Source organism: Parasteatoda tepidariorum, chromosome 1, assembly GCF_982258835.1.
Source record: "Parasteatoda tepidariorum strain Cologne lab strain chromosome 1, Ptep-v5.0, whole genome shotgun sequence".
Taxonomy (NCBI): Eukaryota; Metazoa; Arthropoda; class Arachnida; order Araneae; family Theridiidae; genus Parasteatoda; species Parasteatoda tepidariorum.
In genome coordinates, this window is record NC_141755.1 from 21281002 (window position 1) to 21301931 (window position 20930).

At 28.5% G+C, this 20930-nt stretch overlaps 1 protein-coding gene and 1 pseudogene across 2 annotated transcripts in view; one reads left to right on the top strand and one right to left on the bottom strand.

Moving 5' to 3' along the window:
- Positions 1–10520, top strand: part of Rae1 (ribonucleic acid export 1) — a 24220-nt gene extending 13700 nt beyond the window's left edge. The window contains exons 7-11 of one of the 2 annotated variants that reach the window (XM_043039170.3): positions 1233–1340; positions 2480–2656; positions 4023–4217; positions 6170–6252; positions 10349–10520. In XM_043039170.3, the coding sequence (XP_042895104.1) occupies positions 1233–1340; positions 2480–2656; positions 4023–4217; positions 6170–6252; positions 10349–10352 (567 nt within the window). In that variant the 3' untranslated portion in view covers positions 10353–10520. Of the gene's footprint in view, positions 1–1232; positions 1341–2479; positions 2657–4022; positions 4218–6169; positions 6257–10348 lie in introns of those variants that run through there. The other variant, XM_087160285.1, reaches the window with a different exon arrangement.
- Positions 10521–18723: 8203 nt separating this feature from the next.
- Positions 18724–19639, bottom strand: LOC107441020 (ras-related protein Rab-7a pseudogene; annotated as a pseudogene).
- Between the last annotated feature and the right edge of the window lie 1291 nt (positions 19640–20930).

Consider the following 20930-nt stretch of genomic DNA (forward strand, 5'->3'; position numbering starts at 1 on the left):
TAATCAGGGTGCGTAGCGTTTTTAAAAAGTGCTTAAAGGTGCTTATTTTCGTTTCTTAAGAGCCATTAAAGGTTATATTTTCATTGGTTGTTTTTTAAAAATTGCTTAATTTTCCTTTTTTCTAAATGAGATTTTCGCTTCAAATTGTGCAAAATGACACAGTTCACATTGTTCTATTCAACGTTTTCTCAATTAATTCGACTCCAATCTATTTCAGTGTATTGTCAGTCCATAGCGTATGAAAACGCCATTTATTTTACATGATTCAAAATTTCATGATTTTTGCCAATTGTCAAAAACAATGCCAAAAGGTATATTATTATTTTTTTTTACATGACGGTTAAAACAAGATAAAACCGTCAAATGTCAGAAACTTTTCAACCCTGCCTAGTGCACTGCTATGTGCTTAAAAAAATTTTTTGAGTGCTTAAAAGGTGCTTATTTTTCGTTGAATAATTTGGCTACGCCCCCCTGTTAATGTTTGTTTTGACTATTAAAAACGTGCAACTTTAGGTATGTTAGGGTATATTTGTGCCTCACACTATTTATGTATTTACCATTGCACTTTCAAAGGGTGCCAGCCATGGTTCCTTGCTTGTACAGTTATGGTTAGCAAAGACTTCCATCATTTGTTGGTTTTAAATCTAAATTGTGAGTGTTAATACTGGCCATCATTATTTATAAGTTGCAAATACAAATTAATATTGAATACAAACTTTTAATGTCTTCTATTCTATATGATGAAAAATAGATTGCTTGTTGTATACATAGCCTAGCTCTTGTCCAACTTCTTAATGAACTGGTAAAATAAATAGCTCTAAAAGCTTCTGACTCGAACGGCTTTTATATTTAAAATGTCACATACAGACTATTGTTTTTTTTCTTTTTTGAATATTGTTTATTTTCAAATATTTCAAACATTAATATTCAAATAGAAGTTTTCATAATAACTATAAAAAAAAATATTATACTAGCTTATATTAACATTTTAATTTAAAGTAACAACAAAAAAAGCTGCATAATCTTTAATCTTGTTTTAGAAATTTTCATTGTGTTTGCTGTCAAAGGGTATTTATATGAAGAAGTTAATTTTTATTTATTTATTGTTATGTCATATTTAAAAGGTTAAAATAGGCCAATTAAAAATTTATTGTATTTAATGCTTGGTAATCTTCAATATTTTAAAGTAAGAAAAAAGAAACTTTTAAAAACGTAAGTTAAATTGTGTTTAGGTTTATCCAATGGCAGTAGTGGGAACTGCTGGACGAGGGATTATTGTTTATCAGTTAGAAGGACAACCTCAGGAATTTAAAAAAATAGAATCACCTTTAAAATTTCAAGTAAGTTATGTTTTCTATTCTTTATGTTTCCTTTATTATAACTTTAAATTAAAGTCACTATGTGACACTAATTTTGTTCAATTAAATTGATATTATTTTCTATAAAAAGCAATATAATGGATTGAACTATTGCATTGAAAAACTATATATCTTTTATAAAAACATCTTTGTAAGTCTAAAGATGGCTATTTTAATAAATAAATTACGTAAGAAATTGTAAATCACTAATCAAGACAATATTTAAAATTTCAAGAAAGCTTTATTAGAGTAATTTTGCTGCTTGAAAAAGTTGTAAGTGTCTTCTATAAAATAAAAACAGAGTTCTTCAGGAAGATAGAAATTGCCTGTTTTAGAATGTTGACGGGTCGTGATTACCTCCTATAGCAGCCTTATGCCCTCTGTTTGGGGGTGGTTCCGAGAATGGACATCTCTTTATGGCCTTCAAATTTATAGATATTGAGACTGAGGATACCTCCTTTTGGTTTTTCGCATTTGTAATGGATAGCATGACCAATTGACCCAGGCTGGGTGTAATATAAAAAAATAAAATAAAAATTACTTGTTCTCAGTGTGTTAACATAAAAAAATCTGTTTACTTTAATTCCAAGCAAATTATTTTCATTGATTTTATTTTTTGTTTCTTTAAAATTAAAGTTAAGTGCTCATATGGCCTTTCTGTTCTTTAAATTTGGGGCTATTCTATCAGAACTGACTAACAGCTATAAATAACAGTTAAATAAAAAAGTAAACTTAATTCATGCATGGTTACCTGTAGTATGTGACCTTAGAAACCATTAAAATATGTTTGTAACTAGTAATAGAAATTCTTTAAACAATTATAATTTTTAAAAAATTTTAATGCATGACATTATTAAAATACATTTTAATAGTCTGTCATAACAATATTAGTTATGACAGGCAAACAGGAATAATGTTTTTAGATAAAACATTTTACTTGTAAAATAATATTGTTTAATGTATTTTATTGTAATGTATTTATTCAGAAATGTAGCTTTCATAAAATTTAACTATTTCCATAATTTAAATAAAGGAAAAGAAAGGCATTATTAAAATTAAACTTTATTTAAATTTATGTGCACTTATTTGCATGACTGAATTTTTTTTCTTCCTTATTGCAGCATAGATGTGTATCAATATTTTTGGATAAAAAATCTGCACCTTGTGGTTTTGCTCTCGGAAGTGTAGAAGGACGAGTAGCCATTCAATATGTAAATCCTCAAAACCCAAAAGACAACTTCACATTCAAATGTCATAGATCAAATGGAACTTCAAATGGCTATCAAGACATATTTGCTGTAAGGAGAAGTTTGATTTGTTGTACATTTTTGAATGAATCTAATAGTTACTCCTTAGTTTAATATTAATTTCTTTATATTATTATAAAATATTATATATGTAGTTAAGAATCTGAAATCCAAGGAACTGATATTCCAGATATCTATTTTCTGTATTACAAATGAATAGCAATTAACATTAATTTGCAAGATTGTTATGTTTTTTTTTTTATCTATATATGTAATACTAGTTATGAATATCTTGCAAAAAAAACAGAAAAATACTATGAAACATTTTTCTTAATTCTACGAGCATAGTGGTATATTTTGTACTATGTAGACTAAAGTGAAAAATGATATGAATAAGGCGCAAACGCTCTGTGTTTTTTTTAGATTGATTTTTCTAAAAGTAGATTATTCATCATCCTAAAACAATTTATTATTCTAAACAAACTTCTGGCAAAGAAAATATTTTAGCTGAATACTCCCAAGAGTGGAAATACATGGAGTGGTGGGTAGTATTTATAATAAAGAGTAGAGAGTAGTATTTATAATAAAGAGTAGAGAGTAGTATTTATAATAAAGAGTAGAGAGTAGTATTTATAATTGAAAAAGAGGGAACTAATTGATAAGACTACCTCTCAAATAATAATTAAAATTACTGTATATCTCAGTGTATAAGTAGACCCAACATTTTTTTATTACGAAATCCCAAATTTATAGGTGACAGATGATTTTCTGCAATCTTTAGTTTGTAAATGATATGTTTTAAAAGTTTTCATTGTTTTATATATTTTGAAATACTCTTGAATAAATAATCTTAACTTTTCTTATTCTTAAAATTGTTTTTTTTTTTTGTTATTTAAAATGTTTAAAAAAAAACTTTATAGATAAAGAAAATATGATAAAAGAAATTGAAAAATTTATTGTATATAACATACTAAAAATAGTTTTTGAAATGGATAAATTGTTACAGTGTTATTCATATCTATCTCGATGTTTATTTTGCATCAATATTTAACAATCAACAAATCTTGAACTTTATTATCTGATCCTTGATTTTCGTAAAAGTTTGGGGGTTTTAAAAGTTGACTCATACACTGATAAATACTGTAGTTGTTTCATGCTGATATGGTGCTATCTCTAAGCTTCATCCATTGTGAACTTTTGATACCTATTTCAGACATATATTGTTTTAGATATTTCAGCATTTTAAAATATGATTTTCTGTATTGTAAAAAAATTTATTAATAACCCCATTCTGCTTAGATCAGTAATTTTATTATTTTAACTGGTGTTAATTTTTTTAATATTTGTTACGATGTATACTTTTTATAAATTTTCATATTAATTGTTAATTGATCAATTGATGTTTATTAATTTCTAGGTAAATGATATATCTTTTCATCCTGTTCATGGGACATTGGCCACTATTGGCTCTGATGGTAGATTCAGCTTTTGGGATAAAGATGCACGAACTAAGCTGAAAACTTCAGATCCTATGGACCAGTCAATCTCTCGTTGCTGTTTCAATGCTAGGGGAGAAATATTTGCATATGCAGTTAGCTATGATTGGTCTAAGGTATTTATTTAGTATTACATACTCTGGCTTGTGCGATTCTTTCATTATGTTACCTTATACAGTCCAGTTACAGTGGGCAAAATAAATAAGATATAACCCTGAATAACTTATGTTCGAATAGTCAGATTTCCATGTACTAAATACCGATCATAATGGTTTTAAGGGGTAGTTTGAAATATGCTAATTAATAAGTGCTAATTATTAATTTAATTTCAGGATCAGGTACAACAACGTACTTTCACTGAAAAAACATAACTTTTTCTTGACAAATCTAGATTTTTGACTCTCAAAATATCATTTTAAAGCTTGTTATTTTAGGGAAAAAAATACCAAATTTGAATTAAATTAGATGAATAGTTTCTATGCTATTAAATTTTAAGTTAGTCAAAATTTTAAATTTAATTTCTTGACCAATTTTGTTCAAATTTTATATTTTCTCACTTAAAATTACAAACTTTAAAATGATGCAAAAATTTGTATACCTTATTTTAAAAAAAAAAATTTTGAACTTTATTAAATAAAAAGATCAGAAGTATTAATAATTATATTTTCCATGTAATTATCTTTGAATAAACTAAATTTTCTGTTGCACCCAAAACAGTTTTGATTTGATTAAATATTTTGCAAGATATGTTAATCTATGCAGAAAAAGGAAATAAATATAAAAGGACCCCAAACTTTAGACCGCTCTCTTGACCTAACAATTAGGATCATATTTTCAAGTTTGTGGCAACCTCTCTCCCTACTTTAAGGGTTTGAAATCAGAATCCGTCAAAAAAGGGTATGTTTATTCAGAGAAAGTGCATTTTTGTGTTTGATTCTATACTTTATTTAATAGTTAGCACTAATTTATTAGCTTAATTTAGCTTTTATATATATATATATATATATATATATATATATATATATATATATATATATATATATATATATATATATATATATGCAGGAAAGCTTGCATATGAAAGACAGGAGTAACGCTCAGAGGGTGAAACAATTATGATTGGCATTTAGTTGAAGGAATCATTAGAATAAGAGTTATTCAAGCAGGGCTGATTGTGCTCCGGAAAAAATCCGGATTATTCGCTAAGAGTGATCTGGAAGTTTCCGCAGATCAAAGGTTCAGGCGTTTCAAAAAATCATTGATCACGGAAGTTTCAGGAAATCAAATTTTCAAAGGTGGAACTTAAAAACATTTATTTTATTTTATTTTATTTGTTTGTAAGGGAGAGCCAGATACTTTATAAGCTTATATTCATGATTAATGTTCATTTTTTATCAGTAAATAGTTATTATAATCATAAACTCAAGAAAGAAAGACATATTTGTAAATTTTAATTATTTCTCCTGGTCATAGGTATGTGTAAAATTTCAAATATATTTTAAGTAAACTAAGACATATTGAGAAAAAGGAAAAAAAAACTTGTTTTAAATGTTTTTCAATTTAAACTTCTGTTTTCTTTTTTTTTTAAACTCAAGAGATTTTACGGAATTTCAACTTGGGCTCACAATCACCCCTGTTCAGGGTTGTTTCTTTTTTTTTATCTTGCGCACTGTACATATGAACACATTTCAAGAATCAATTTATCAAAAAGTTATATAATTCAAAAATCATTTTTATTTGTTGCTTTTTTTGTGCAAATCTTTTTTCTTTTTTTTAATAATAATTGAATATTAATTATTTATAAAAATATCAACATATAGAGCTGATATTCAATCAAATAATTTTTCTTTAAATGTGTATTTTTAAAAAAATTTTGTTTTTTAATTATACAGCTATTTTTTGCCAAAATGTCAATGTATAGAGCTAGTATTCATTTTATTTTTGTCTAAGTAATTTTTAAAATGCTTTATCTTTATTAATGCTAAATTCTATTGTTGCACTAATATTCTTTTAGTATCAATAATAATTTTTATTATTTATAAACGTACATTTATTTATTTTGTTATAGGGCCATGAATTTTACAATCCTCAAAAGAAGAATTATATCTTTCTACATCCGTGTTTTGAAGAATTGAAACCCAGAAACAAAAAGTAATTATACTGACTTAATCATGATTGCATGATACAGACTATTTGATAATTTTATATGACTATTATCGGATAAAAGTATTTTAAAAATATTAGTGAAAACTGCACAGAAACACTTGAATAAAACAGTATGACTTTTATTAGTTATTATTTTTATGCATTTGACTTGAATTGAGTTCCTTTTATGTGTGTTTTAGAGTGCAATAACTCATTTTTTATATTGCTATCTCAAATTTATGTTTTGTATTTGAGTTTCAAGAGTTTTGCTAGATGCTGTTTAACTGTCATAGTTTTGACATGTAATGATATTATTTGTACATTTTGTGTATTACAAAAACTACTGAAAAGTGTCGTATCTTTTTGTTTAAGTCAAACTTATTTTTAAAATTTGTTACTAATTTTAAAAGGTATTGTCAGTGTTTAAAATAAGATTATTTTAAAACACTTATTTCATGATAGATGATAAAATCTACTTTTCTTGGTCGGTATTGTTATTAATCTACTAATAATTATGCATTATGTGAATTCCTAGTCACTGCTTCCTTGATTTTTCTTCTATCTCATGAATATGAATTTTAGTTCGGCTATGCTTATCATTAAAAATACAATATATACCAATGTTTTTTTTTCCATGCCAGTTATTTCATTTAGTTTTAAATATAATTATAAATAAAGAATCTCTGCATTTTGTGCTTTTTTTATGCAATACAAGAAAACATGGTAATGTGAATCATTTTCAACAAAATTATATTAAATTTTTGTAAAATTATTTCTGTTAGCAGTCTTTAACACATGCATTTATTATGTATCGAATTAAATCAGAATTAAAATAATTTTCAGTGAATGTGTAGAATTCTATCAATCTATTTTTTAAAATCTCACCTTTAGCATTTTGTAAAATTCAGTGGTTTGATTTTGGCACAATATTTTTTAATAAAATTCACATATGACATAAAATATTTTGCTGAAGAATAGAATTAACTTTATGCTAAATATTTTACACCAGAAAAGGGTGAGCTTTATTTAAAAAATGATTATTTCATAGCAGAAAAAGATAAGTTTGTGTAAAATATTTTGCTACAGTAAAATATGAGCTTTACATTAATTACTTTGCAACTGAAAGAAATTATCCTTACATAAGATATTTTGCTACAGAAAAAGAACTCAGTGACAATATTTGTTCACTGATAATAATATATGCTTTAAATTCATTATAATTTCATATTAGAATTGCTGCTTCATGAATGATATCTGCTATTTCTAAAGCTAACTTTGCAAATAAATAAGTCTTTTTGATAGCTAATTATTTTTATTTCTTTAGAAAATGTATAGTAGATTCTGTATAGAGAATGTGTATCTAATACTGTAATTTTGTCTAAATAATTATTTCATAATACTGATTTGTTTTGAATTAAGTAAATGATTAGCATTTATCAGTCCTTTTAAATGGATTTCAAACTTCTAAATTATTACACTTCACAAAATATCTTTAAGTTACATCTAAAAAACAATAATTGCTAGAATATATAGCTATTGATGTTTTAAGTACTCAATAAGAGAACATGTTTAGAATAATTGTAATGAATTCAGGAAAATAAGCTGTTTGTATAATGTAGTCCAGATTAAGAACCAAGTTTGCTGTTTTAGGCTTAAAAAATTTTTGAATTCCCAGTATTTTCAAAATTTTTCTCAGCCTTTGTTTTTTTACAATGCATTGTGTAATAAAGGTTAATTTTAATTTGATTAATTATGATGTTAAAAAGAACATTAAATATATATTTCTTATGGAACATTAAATATTTTTGTTAATATTTCTTAAAATAATAAAGTTTTTTTTTTTTGCACTAGTAATTCTAAAAATATTTTTTTTTTCATTATTATTAGTAATGAGAAACAATATTTTTATTAAAAGATAATTGATAGAAAAAAAAGACACTTTTTATTAGGAATTCCACTTGTATAGAATAAAAATTAAATTAATTAACAATTTACATACACTTCAGTTAATCCTAAGCAAATAGAAAAAAATCAGTCATAAATTTCAGCCAAATCTTTCATATTATGTTTACAACAATATATTAAAGAATCAAACAATTTGAAATTTGCAATATTAGATTTTAAAATGTTTTTAGCATTTCGATAGAGTTCTGTGATAAAATATTAATATGATATTAAATGACAAAGAAGGTAATTGAGTTGTATTAAAATTCTTTTTACCGATCTATATCAGCTGTTCTCAACTTTTTAGTTGTGCGGACCACCAATTTTGTTAAAGTAACTTTGATGCCCTCTTAACTACTATATGTATATATGTTACTGTGAATGACCGAAATCAGTGGTTGTTGATTTTCACCGGTGAACGTTGACGATCACATAGTCACTTGACCTTAAAAAAATATCAGTGTAAGGTATACCGGGCAGTGGCACTGAACCTTAAAAAAACATCAGTGTAGGATATACCGGGCAGTGGCACTTAACTAGACCTAGTATATATTTCGGACATTTACCAAAGCTCTAGTTAAGTGCCACTGCCCGGTATATCCTACACTGATGTTTTTTTAAGGTCAAGTGCCATTGCCCGGTAACTGATGATCAAACACTGATGTTTCTTCTAATCTATCGTCAGTAAGTATTAAAATATTGAATAAATATAATTATATCAAATAAATATAATAATATCAACACATAAATTAGTATAAAATTGGATATAACACATATTTCGAACATTCACCAAAGCAACTATGTGATTGTTGACATTCTCCAGATTTTGGTCATTCACAGTAGCATAGATATATATAATATGCAAAGTGTTAGTAATTAGTAAAAAATAAAACATACTGTACTAAAAGACTTGTAGTCCATTGTACAGCCATATATAATATTCTTTTATCTGATAGCAAAAACAATAAAGAAATGTATATCTCAGGCTCTGTCACCGAAAATTTAAATGTATGTAATTTACATATGTCCTTATTTACATCATTAGGTTAAGTCCAACTGATGTTCAGAGCCTCTACTAATGACTAAAAGGCTACTATTTGTTACTAAAATCCAACCTAAGTGACTTTGGCTGCTAGCTTTTTTTTTTTTTTTGAAAGACAGTTTTTTTTTTATCGGAAAACTTGTTACTAATTTTATAAATCGGCAACATTTTAAAAAAATTCATTGTTGCCAAACTAGCATATTGCACTAAATCTTGATTTTAAACATATCGGAGTTCAGAAAAGTGTCCAAAGGGGCAAAGGAAAAAAACAGAAAACGATAGAATCGTTACTAACAGAATGCATGGAGAACTGATTACTCAAATTCAAAACAGAAATTTTTTATTCAAAGGACATACCCACAAATCCCGCTTAGAATGGACCCTGTTTTATGTCATCTCTACTTAAGATTTCCTTTAACTTATGTGCTGATAAGAATCAAATGACACAATTTAGGCTACTATTATTGATTTCTATAAATACTATATTGACTACTAATTTTAATCTTGGGGAATGCTAAAGCAACTAGTTTTGAATGCTAACTTTTATTGGGGATCCGATTGTTGGACTGTCTAAGCCTTAGAATTTCTTTCAACTTCAAAAATGAGTAGGAGCATTTTGTAATATATTTTTATGTGCATATGAAACTAAACTCTTTTTCAAAGTGTTTATTAGCAAAATCCTTGTGAGAAAATTTTCTATTGAGAATTTTTATTGATTATTAGGTTGCTTCACTTTTGTTAATAGTGCTTGTGTTCAGGGTTTTTCTTTTATTAGGTTAATTTTCTTAAAAGGTGAATCTGTCTCTAATGCTCACAAGAATAGTTTTTTTATATACATTTATCAAAACACATTTTTGTGTTTTTAAATATTGCCTAAAATTGTAAAAGTTAAACTAATTTTATTTGCTAGAATTTTTTGTCCTTTTCTCTTTTTTCACTTTTTGTATTCCTTTTGTTACTATTAAAAAATATATATATATTGCTTTTTAAATTTTTCTACTATTTACGTAATATATTTTGTTGCTTGAGTAGATTCAAATTCGTTGTTTTGATTTAGTTCTTAATTTTCTTATTTCCTTACACTCTAACTAAAAAAAAATTTTATTTTTGTTACAGCTGATAATAAAGATTCATGGATCTCTGTAAAAACAGACCATGATTGAAGATATTCGTTCTCATGTAAAATGGAAATATGTTTGTAAATGTAGTGCCATTGTAAAATTAAGGAATCAGCGTCATTTCATTTTTTGTGGTTGTCTTCATTCTTAATAAAATCCATACAAAATTTCCCAGTTTACTTACTTTCCCAGTTTAATGATACTTATTAAGAGGTCACAATATCCTCAGAGCAATTTAACATGTTGTAAAACTGTTAATAATTTTCTAAATTATTAACTGTTTTCCAACATTATACACCAGTTTTAATAAGCATAATATTTACTGAAGGTAAAATATATTCTGAAGCTCGATCTTCAAAAATATAATGATAATAATCCTTAATTCGAATAACGTGTTTGCTAAACAAGTCATCTTTGTGAAAAGGACTTAAAATGCTGTTTTTGCTGAAAAAACCATTGTCTCCTTTGCCCTAAATGGGTCCTAACCTTTAATAATGCACATAGAGAGTTTTTTTTTTTTTTTTCAATGCTTTTAAAGAAAGCAATATTTTTTCTGAAATTTTAGTATTTTTTTTTAATCAAATTTAGAAGAAGAATCAATTATTTTTGACAAAAATTATGTGAATAAATTATTATCTTCGATAAAAGGAAAAAAAAATTTCTCCTCTAAGATATCTAGTAAGATAATAAAATATAGTGTGTTGTTTTGCTGAAATGCAAACATAACACTAATATTTAGGTACATTTTTATTAGCTTTTAATTACTAAATGATGTTGATTTTTTTGGTGGTTGTGATATTTCTGCCCTTTGATAATTTTTGGTGATCTATTAGTTATAGAATAATAAAAACTAATAAGGTGAGAAAAAACTCTTCATGAAAAAAAAAAAAAAATTGTATAGTTTGTTTATGCATTTTTTTACTATTTTCTCTAGCTCAGCTTTTTTGAATCCATACTTTAATTTACATTCTTTTACTTTGAGCTTGATAAAATAAATATTGTTTGTTTGAATATTGTTTTATATTTTTATTATATTTCCAAAAACATTGTATGCACAATACTAATACATTTGAGTATAGTGTCAAGCAACTCTGTGATATTGTCATACCGAATTCCACATTAGAGTGGTAAATTAAGAACATTTTCAGAACCAGTTACTATATTTGCATAAAATTATCCAAATTTCATTTTTGTTTTTCTCCATAAACGGTATTTAACAAAAATGTTACCTGATTGTACCAAACACAGTTCCAAATATTTGGTTGGCCGAATTGTCAGCCTATTCGATTAAGTTAATTTTTTTGGATTTTGAATAGAAATAGACATTATTAGAAATAATTTTTACACATATTTGTTAAGTTCTAAATCTTTAGCACGGCATGCAAATTTCTGTTCTGGCAGACAAATGGTAAAACAAAACTTGAAGAATTGAAACTAACTGAATCATGAGTTATGTACTTCTAATTTTTTTTAAATTATATTTAGACAAATCAGTTATGTCAATTTTCAACGCTTTTTGTTTTAAAGATTAAAAGTTTTTTTTTTTTTTTTTCAATTTTTACTATGGCTCGGCATTTTAACTTTCTGATAGACTTGTTTCTCTTATTGCCATTTTTTTCCTCTATGGTGAGACAGATAAACGATAACACAGAGAACTGATTTTCAACACTAAATTATATTTTAAGAATTAAAAACAACTTTCTTTATGTTTCTCAATTGATTTTTTTTAAACTTTTTTTAGCGTTTTTATTATGACGCAGCATTTCTTAAAGAGCGTTTATAGTTAAGGTTATTCTTTCATCGTCACTTTTTTCTAAAAATATGGTAATGTAAAAAAGTTGAATTAAGATTTTTTGCTCTAAATTTTTCGTTGAAAAATTAACTATTTTGTTTTGGTTTTTATCTAGCTTTTTTTTTGTGTAAAAAAACTAGTTTCTATTATGACGAGGCATTTAAGAAGGTTTCTATTAAACTTAATTTTTTTTTCCTTCAATTTTTCTTGAAAATACAGTTATTGGAAAACTAAGATGTTCAGCTACAAAAAAAAATTTTGAGATTAATTTTATTTTTCCTGCTTTGCTTTTATGTATATCTTTATGTAAATCTTTTGTTTTTATGATAGCCCGGCCTTTTTAAAAGCCTTTCTGATAGACTATATTTCTTTTAACGTTTTATGGATACTTTTTTCCGGGAATTATTTTTAGCATCCAAGTTTTGTTTTCAGAAGAAAAAGAATTTTTATTCCTATTTAATTTTTCTTTTATTTTACTTTGCATATCACGTTCTTGATCTTCTATATGTGTAATTCAAACAAACCATCTGAGAAGTTGCCCTGCACTTCCTCTTGGGCCCTTGTGGAAACATTATTGGCGGGCGAGATGCATTATTACAGATCTATAGACTCTTTCTTTTTGTAGCTCTTGTTCCCGTTTTTTGTTCTTTCTTTATATTGTTCTCAGCTACAAATTTGTCTTTCATGTCTGCCATTGGAAATAAATAAAAAAAAGTTCAAACAAAATTTTTTCGACCATTAATACAAAAAATATTTAAAATTCCAATAGACAGGGACAGTGATGACGTATTTCACCCCGCCTCCTTCCAAACGCGTTCCAAACATTTTTTCGAACGAACCATTTCAATGGCATTTCCTATGTGAATTTAAGACGGCAAGATTTTTAGTTAATTATTGAAATAAATAAATTTATATAGCGCTTCTAAGGGACATATTCCTAATTTATGTAGTTTTCATTATACGGGGTATTCAGTAGATTTTACGAGTTAAGTGCATAAAAGCTATAAAAAAGTTTCAAAATGGTTATCTTTAATTTTGATGTATAAAAATTTAAGCGTCAGTACTATTTTTAACTCTTGTTTCATGTTTATAATACTGCCTTATTTTATTTAGAATTTGTTACATATTCTTAACCTACATCTAATTTTTTTCTTTAGTTATGGAAAGGCATGCATTGTTTTAAAACGTTCAGAAATGAATTTTTAATCTATAATTAAATTGTATTTATCAATACTAATGTCTGTTTATTAAATTATACCTGATGATTAAATTTGTAGTTATTGTAAACTTTGTTTGCTTAAGATTTTCTGATTATTGCTGCTAATTCTCATAAGCTTTAGTTTTTAACTATTAAATAGGAATAAATTATGTAACTAACTTATTTAATATGTATACATATAGTTAAATCTGCACAGAGTTTTAGTTTAAACTCAGATTTATTTTGACTTGAGATTTTTTCTTGTTTGTATTTATCAGTTTTTAACAGTAGTTTTATGCATTAATTTTTTGAAAAAATTAAGATACCTTATTATTAAATAATTAATATTAGATTATTTCTTAACGTAACTAGTGTAGTGCTATGTTAAAGTGTAGTGTTATGTTAAAAGGGTCAATACTATGTATAGTTTCCAGAATTTTAATATATAGAATAGCTAAATTATTTTAGAATTTTAAATTTCTAAATTTCATTTTAAAATGTGAGAGGAACAATTTTTTTTAGGTGTTGTATATGAATTTATCTTAAAATCTCAGATTCCTATTTTATTCGATAAGAAAGTGCAACATGAATTTTTTTAGAATTCTTTAAAACATACTTATCCCATACATAAACTTTTATTTAACATTCATATTTATTAATCTATGTATTCACATAGGTGTTTAAATTTTACTTATTTAATAATATTAATTTCGCATGCATTTCAAATAAATATAATTCAAATTTTTAAAAAATTTTTTAATTTAGAAACTTAATTCTTTAATGTATGTATGCATATTTAGTTATACAGCTTTTATTTTGGCAAGTGTTACTGTTATCACTTTTTATAGAATAAAATTTGCATTTGACAGTCTAAATCAAAATTTTTTAAATTACAGTGGAGCATCGTTTATACGACGCCGAAGGGACCACCGAAAAACGTCGTATAAACGATAACGTCGTATAATCGATTTTTACTTCTAAAACTGAAACTAACTCTGTTTTCAGTTAATTTTAATGTTTAACGTGTTGATTTACATAAATTTCTAAATTAGACAAAGCAAAACAAACAAATAACCAAAGAAGAAAAATTGCAGTGAGCAATTTGTATGTATGTTACCTTTAATTATATTTTCTTGCTATTAGTCTACAATGCTTTGAATAGCGAGTTGAACTTACTGCTTTCTATAATGCAATTTTAGATTTCTAATCACGGTCAAATCTAATGGCTGAAGCGCACTTGTGCAATTTGCAGGAAAAAAAAAGAGCGCTTTTACATTTTCCAAAATAATTAGTATCGATGGGTGCGCTGGACATTGGTCGATGAATAGCAAAATGTTTCGTTTTTGCCTCCTCATAACATTGTCTAGTTTTTTCAGTCATCTAGTAAAAATTACGGTCGTCATTCAAGCATTCTTGTTGGCACCCATTTCTGTATCATTCATGTTGGCAAATTCCGCCCTTTTTTAAAATACACAAGAAAAAATAAAAAATTAAATAAGCGTGAACAAAATCTAAAAACCGACGTATAACCGATTCTGCGCGTCGTATAAACGATATATTTTTACATTAAAATGAATAGGAATGATTTGGGACCACACTAAAACGTCGTATAAATGTAAACGTCGTATAAGAGATCGTCGTATAAACGATGCTCCAATGTACCTTCATAGTAATATTCTATTTGTTGCAGTGAACGTAACATTCAAGTCATCCATATTTATTTCATAATTTGGTTGTAAATATCAACCTGTCTACTCGTTTGTTTATATAATTTTTTTTTTTTTTTTTACTTCCTATCATTTTAGTAAATTTACCAATTAATTTGAGCTATTTTAAAAACGTGTATCTAAAATGCTTTATAATTTTCAATAATTTATCTGACTTTATTCATGCTTCTTACATAACTTTTTAATTTGCTTTAAAATTCTCATAATTATTTACAAGTTGTCTCAATATTATAAAAAAAATTGATTTAATATATTATACATATTTTAAGAAAAATTAAACATAAATTAAATAATAAAATTCGCAAATTTCCGATTTCCAGATTATAAATACAATTTATATGGTAAATATTAAATACAAATTCTCTCAATCATATATACAAAAAGTTTTCATAATCATTTGCAATTAATAAGCTATTCCAATTAATATCATAAAAAGAGATTAACGTAATATTAATATATGCAACACTTTTTCTTGCCATGTCAGTGGTTAAATTCGACTCTATATTAATATATTCAAAGATTTAGTTCACCCACTTTTAACTACATGAGAAACGCCATATTGTTTGCTCCGTTCAGAACTTTGTTTGGAACGAGGAGAGCTAGTGACGTAGGACTAACCCCGTCTATTTTGGACTCAAAAGTTAAATAACTAATATAAAACGGAAATCTTACAATTTTATTATGTTTAAAGTTTATTTATTTATTTTTAATAAGGAGAGAGGGAAATTATTATTTTTGAATTTATAAATTTTTACATCTGTTTAAACTACACTGGTGTTCCAAATTAAGAGAATTCGCATATTTTCTTAAAATTTCCTGAAAACAACTGAGTGAAGTGTAAAACTACTGCTTCGAAACGAAGATCTCGATCTTGTGTGTCGAATGCATGCATACGCGTATACGTGTGTGTGGGCGGGGCTAGTAGATGAATATACTCGATATGCGCGCATGGTAAAATCTACATTTGGTAAAATCTTGCCTAATTTCTTGGTGTTTTTTAGCAGCAATCTAAACCGATTCGTTTAATTTCAAACAACAAAAAGTACCGACGTTTAGATGATGGAATGAAAGGGGAATATTTGAAGCAGGCCAGTCTCAAATCCAGATTTCATTTTATTTTATAACCGGCTTTGAATTACCGACCCAATTCTGAATTTGCGAATACCAATGTATTACTCCGTAATCTTGTAATTTTGAACCCAACCCAGAAGCAAGGGAACTCCTATATTCAACATTGGGAAAAGCTGGCTTCCGTGGAGGAGGATGGAATTAATTCGCATTTATGAACAACCCACGAAAACCTTCCACGGTTAGCCTGGCGGCAAGGGGACTCAAATCCATGATCCATCTACGACTGGAGATGCTTTACGTCAGCAGCACTGTGATATGTGCGATCTGGGTACAGAATTCATATCGACAAGCCACCACTGCTCCTCAAATCCAGATTTGTAGAGAATTCAATTTAACACCCAGCGTTGTGTGAAATTCGTGGAAACAATGTTAGGATTCCGGATTTGTCAGGAGGAAATCTGGCAAAGGTCGATCAAGAACCACAACGAAGATCGGTATTTATCGATTACAGAGAGACTACAGCTTCTCAGCACTTCTATAACCTCTATATGGCCACAGGAAGCGGAGTTTCTAGAGTTACTGTTTCCAGAAGGCTTCGTGAGAGAGATTTGTTTGCAAGAAGACCTGCTGTTTGCGTTCCGCTGACTTCTGTCAACAAAAGAGTCCATTTAGGATGAAGCAGAGATCATAGAGATTGGTTCATAGATCAATAGTTGAATGTTCTCTTCACTGATAAGTCCCGCTTCAGCCTGACAACTGACTCTCGACTTACTTTCATATGGAAAGAACCAGGAACCCACTACTTGCCTTCTGATGTCCGAGAAATCAACCATTATGACAGCCGTGGTTATCTATGCTGGACCGCCGCACAATCTTCCATGTCCTTGAAAGAGGTACTCTGACTGGTATACGGATTATGTCTTGGAGCATATTGTCTTTTCAATGGTGCAATGGGTCCTGATTTAATTTTAGTGGATGCTTAATGTTCTTAAACAATGCGATACCACACGGAACATTTCGGCGTGACCATATACTGGAAAAAGAAGATGTTTGTATTGTGGAGTGGCTAACCAGATGTAAATTGGATTTCATGTGACTAAAATACGGAAACCATTCAAAATATTTTTACTGGTAATGGGTATATTCGATATGTCAGCATTAACCCACAGCAGAGATGTCTGCCAGATATTTTTCAATAATTCGATTCTAATCACACTTTTTTTTTAATATTTAGTTATATTTCCTACTCTTACTTTAGTTATCTTTTTCCTTCGACATTTAGAAAATATAACACTAATTTTCCCCCTTTGCAATTAGTCTGTAATGGTGGTTTGTTTGGCACAACAAAGCCATTTCTGGCTCTTACTTAATCATTCGAATTGTGCAACAAAAAAAAATTGCTGTGTTCAGAAAGTTTGAAAGTGTACACTTTCTTTAGACAACTGAACAAGAATATGCATTAATATATATATATTTGAGTCCTCGACAGCGTATGATTGCCGAACTGTGCCTATAATCTGCATCAAATTTAATAGGTTTGACATATTCTCTTATTAAAAATTTTATTATTGTAATAGGCAAAATTATTAAGGGGAAAAAATTCAAGAAGAAAACTCTATTACACTTAAACAACTATTCTTGAACTATAATTTTAAACTTTGTCTCCATATCTTATCGATTTAGGTAAACAGTGTTTTTCATTGGTATAATATAAATATGGTTCTTTGCTGTGGTGTCTGATAAAGTAGAGACAGGTTAGGCCAGTGCTCGTTAACTAAAAAAGGTTTCGAACTTGTGTGTACTTTGTGCAATGCAGAGTTAAAGAAGAAAACGTGAATAAAGCACAAATAAGAGTACATAAATAGACATGCTTTAATAGTTTCGGTCCCATAAATAAAAACTTTCCTCAATGTTTAAACATAAAAAAAATAGAGTTTAGAATCCGAGACACACCAAATTTTTTTGTTTTTAGACACTGAAGATGGTTCTTGTTTATAGAATCGAACTTATTATATTTCTGTACTCTTATTTGTGTTTTATTCACTTTATTTTCTTCCTATTTCATTGAGATATAATTTTTGCAAAACCAAGCTAAAGTGATTTTCTTTTTTTCATGTTTCCTTCAAAATTTCATGCATTGGTCTACATTTGGTGCAATTTTATCACTTAAATAAAATGTTTCGATAATTTTTTTTTCTGTTTGTTACAAGGCAATCGTCTATGTAAAACATAATTGTATTTACCTCAATGGGTGTAGTTTTATTTTAATTACAATGAAAAGTCATAAAGAAAATAAGAAATTCGATTCTAATTACCTTTTGGGAAGTTATATGACCTATCTTGTCATTTGAGTTTAGTAGATTTTATTTCATAACCAGAAAGGGCTAAAAATACAACTTACTATATGCAAAGCCAAATAAAAATAGCAGAAATGCTTGATTAAATTTAATTGATTTTTTCAACAAAAAAAAAACTTAATGCATCGCATTTGTTAGTTTACTTCCTTCTAAGCTACACAATTCTAAGTAAAAATCGCATTTTCTGCTATTTTTTGTAACTCGGACCAAAACACTGAGCCAAAGAAATATCATTCAGTATATTTATTTCAAACGCATCAAGCTTCACTCCAATAAAATATTTAACACAAACATTTATAATTCCAATCTTCTTCTTTAGGATTTATTGTTATTTCTTCCGGCATTGTGTTGAATAAGTAATCATCCTTTTCTTGACTCATCGCCATTCTTGCAACACAATCAAAAGCTTCCTTTATGTTCGTCCGATCTTTAGCACTCGTCAAGAAGGACGGCACTGTATAATCACACATCATAATTTGCTGTACATCAACTTTCTTGCGAATTTTGTTTCCTAAGTCCACTTTATTACCAAGCACAACAAACGGAAAATTTCTGGGATCTTTTGGAGCCCTATGGATTAAAAACTCATCTTTCCAAACTTCTAGGGCTTGATATGAGGACTGCATTGTTACATCATAAACAAGAACTACACAATCAGCTCCCCTATAAAACGCAATGCCCAACGATTGAAATCTTTCTTGGCCAACTGTATCCCATATTTGCAGTGTTACTGTCTTACCGTTGGCGACGACATCTTTGGTATAGAAATCAGCTCCAATCGTGGCTTTGTAAACGCTAGTAAATTTCTTGCTTATGTATTGATGCATTAAAGACGTTTTTCCAACACCGGAATCCCCTAGAAGTATAACTTTCAATAATGGTCTGCGAACTTTTTCCATTATTTTGCGTCTAACTTAATTATTTTTACTCTTAAATTATCTGAAATTCTTACGAAAAATACATTTTGACGAATATTATTTAAACGTAGGAAGTTTGTGCTGACAATTAGATGTCTGTCATTGTCTTTGTAGTTTTTTAACAGCTTATAGCTTATCATAAACGTTACTTTATACAATTAAAAATAAATGCTATTTACAAAAATTATTAAAAAGCACGTGTAGTAGAAAATGCAGAAAATCTAAACTTACAGGATTAATAATTGGATGCTTGCTGGCGACGTGTCGCATGAGTCAGCCAATCAGGTTCGACACACACGCGTGACATCGCTTGCAAGTATTCAATTAAATCTCGTCCGAAAATTGATAGGCTGGCACTTCATTTACATCGCGTCCCGCAGTGGACTGATCGTTAAGACACGGTTCCCATCAAATTACCGAAGTCAAGCATCACTGGCTGCGGTGAGCGTGCGGGTGTGTGACCACTTGGATCAGTCTGCGTAGGGACCGAGTGTGGGCGGTTTTGGTCCTCGTTAAACAGTTCTATCGTAAAGTGCTCGACTTCGCGTGCAGGTCGTCGGGCTACCGAGGCGGAGGTCCATCCCTTCTGCAGAGGATCAAAATTGTGATGGCATGTCTTCGGATCATCCTCAAGGATGTTTCCCAGACCGTCGCCAATAGCCCATTGCGCAACTCTAGTGCGACGTAACTGAACAAGAACATTTACGTCGCACTAGAGCTGCAATATCCGAAAATTGATTTAGCATGATAATAAAGTTAAGTGTTGGACAATTATAACTCAGTGATTAATGAATCGGACTCCGGTCCGAAGTTAGGGTTCGATCTTCGACAGCACTATGACCCACCGAGTATATACGATCGTTAAATTTGGGGAATCGAAAATCTTTTGGTCGGTCGCTGATATTTACAATGGGGAACAAGGAAATTTCTTTCCCCTTGAGATCTATGTCTAAATTGAGGAAGTGGCTTCACGAATTGTGATGGCATATCTTCACAGATGTTTCCCAGATCGTCGCCAATAACCCATTGGGCAGGCCTAGTGCTACGTAAATAAAGTACCTACCTACCGAGCCTAAGCCTTAAAGCTGTAATGATAAGACGCTATGAGCAACCACGTGATTAGATACAACCATGTGATAAGTCGCATATACCCAATTTGAATGATCTAGCTGGAGCTTTACATGTGAGGCGACGCTTATTTTGAGATGCTTACTCTAAAGATTAACATAAGCATTAAACATTGAGGTAAATTTAACTTTCACTGAATAATATTTAATTATTATATCATTCGAAGTAGGCTTGGTTTTTAACCCCTGTTTCTCTTAAATATCATATTATTACTTTGTAAATAAAATGTATATAATTTTCATTCATTCAATTAATTGTCACGACACTTAACCCGCGCAACTGATGAAGAACAAGATTCAAAGCCTTATGCGCCAACCACGCGAAACAAGAACGATTGATAACTGCTTAAGTATTACCTAATGCAGTTAGATTTATAGTTGAAGGCAGTTT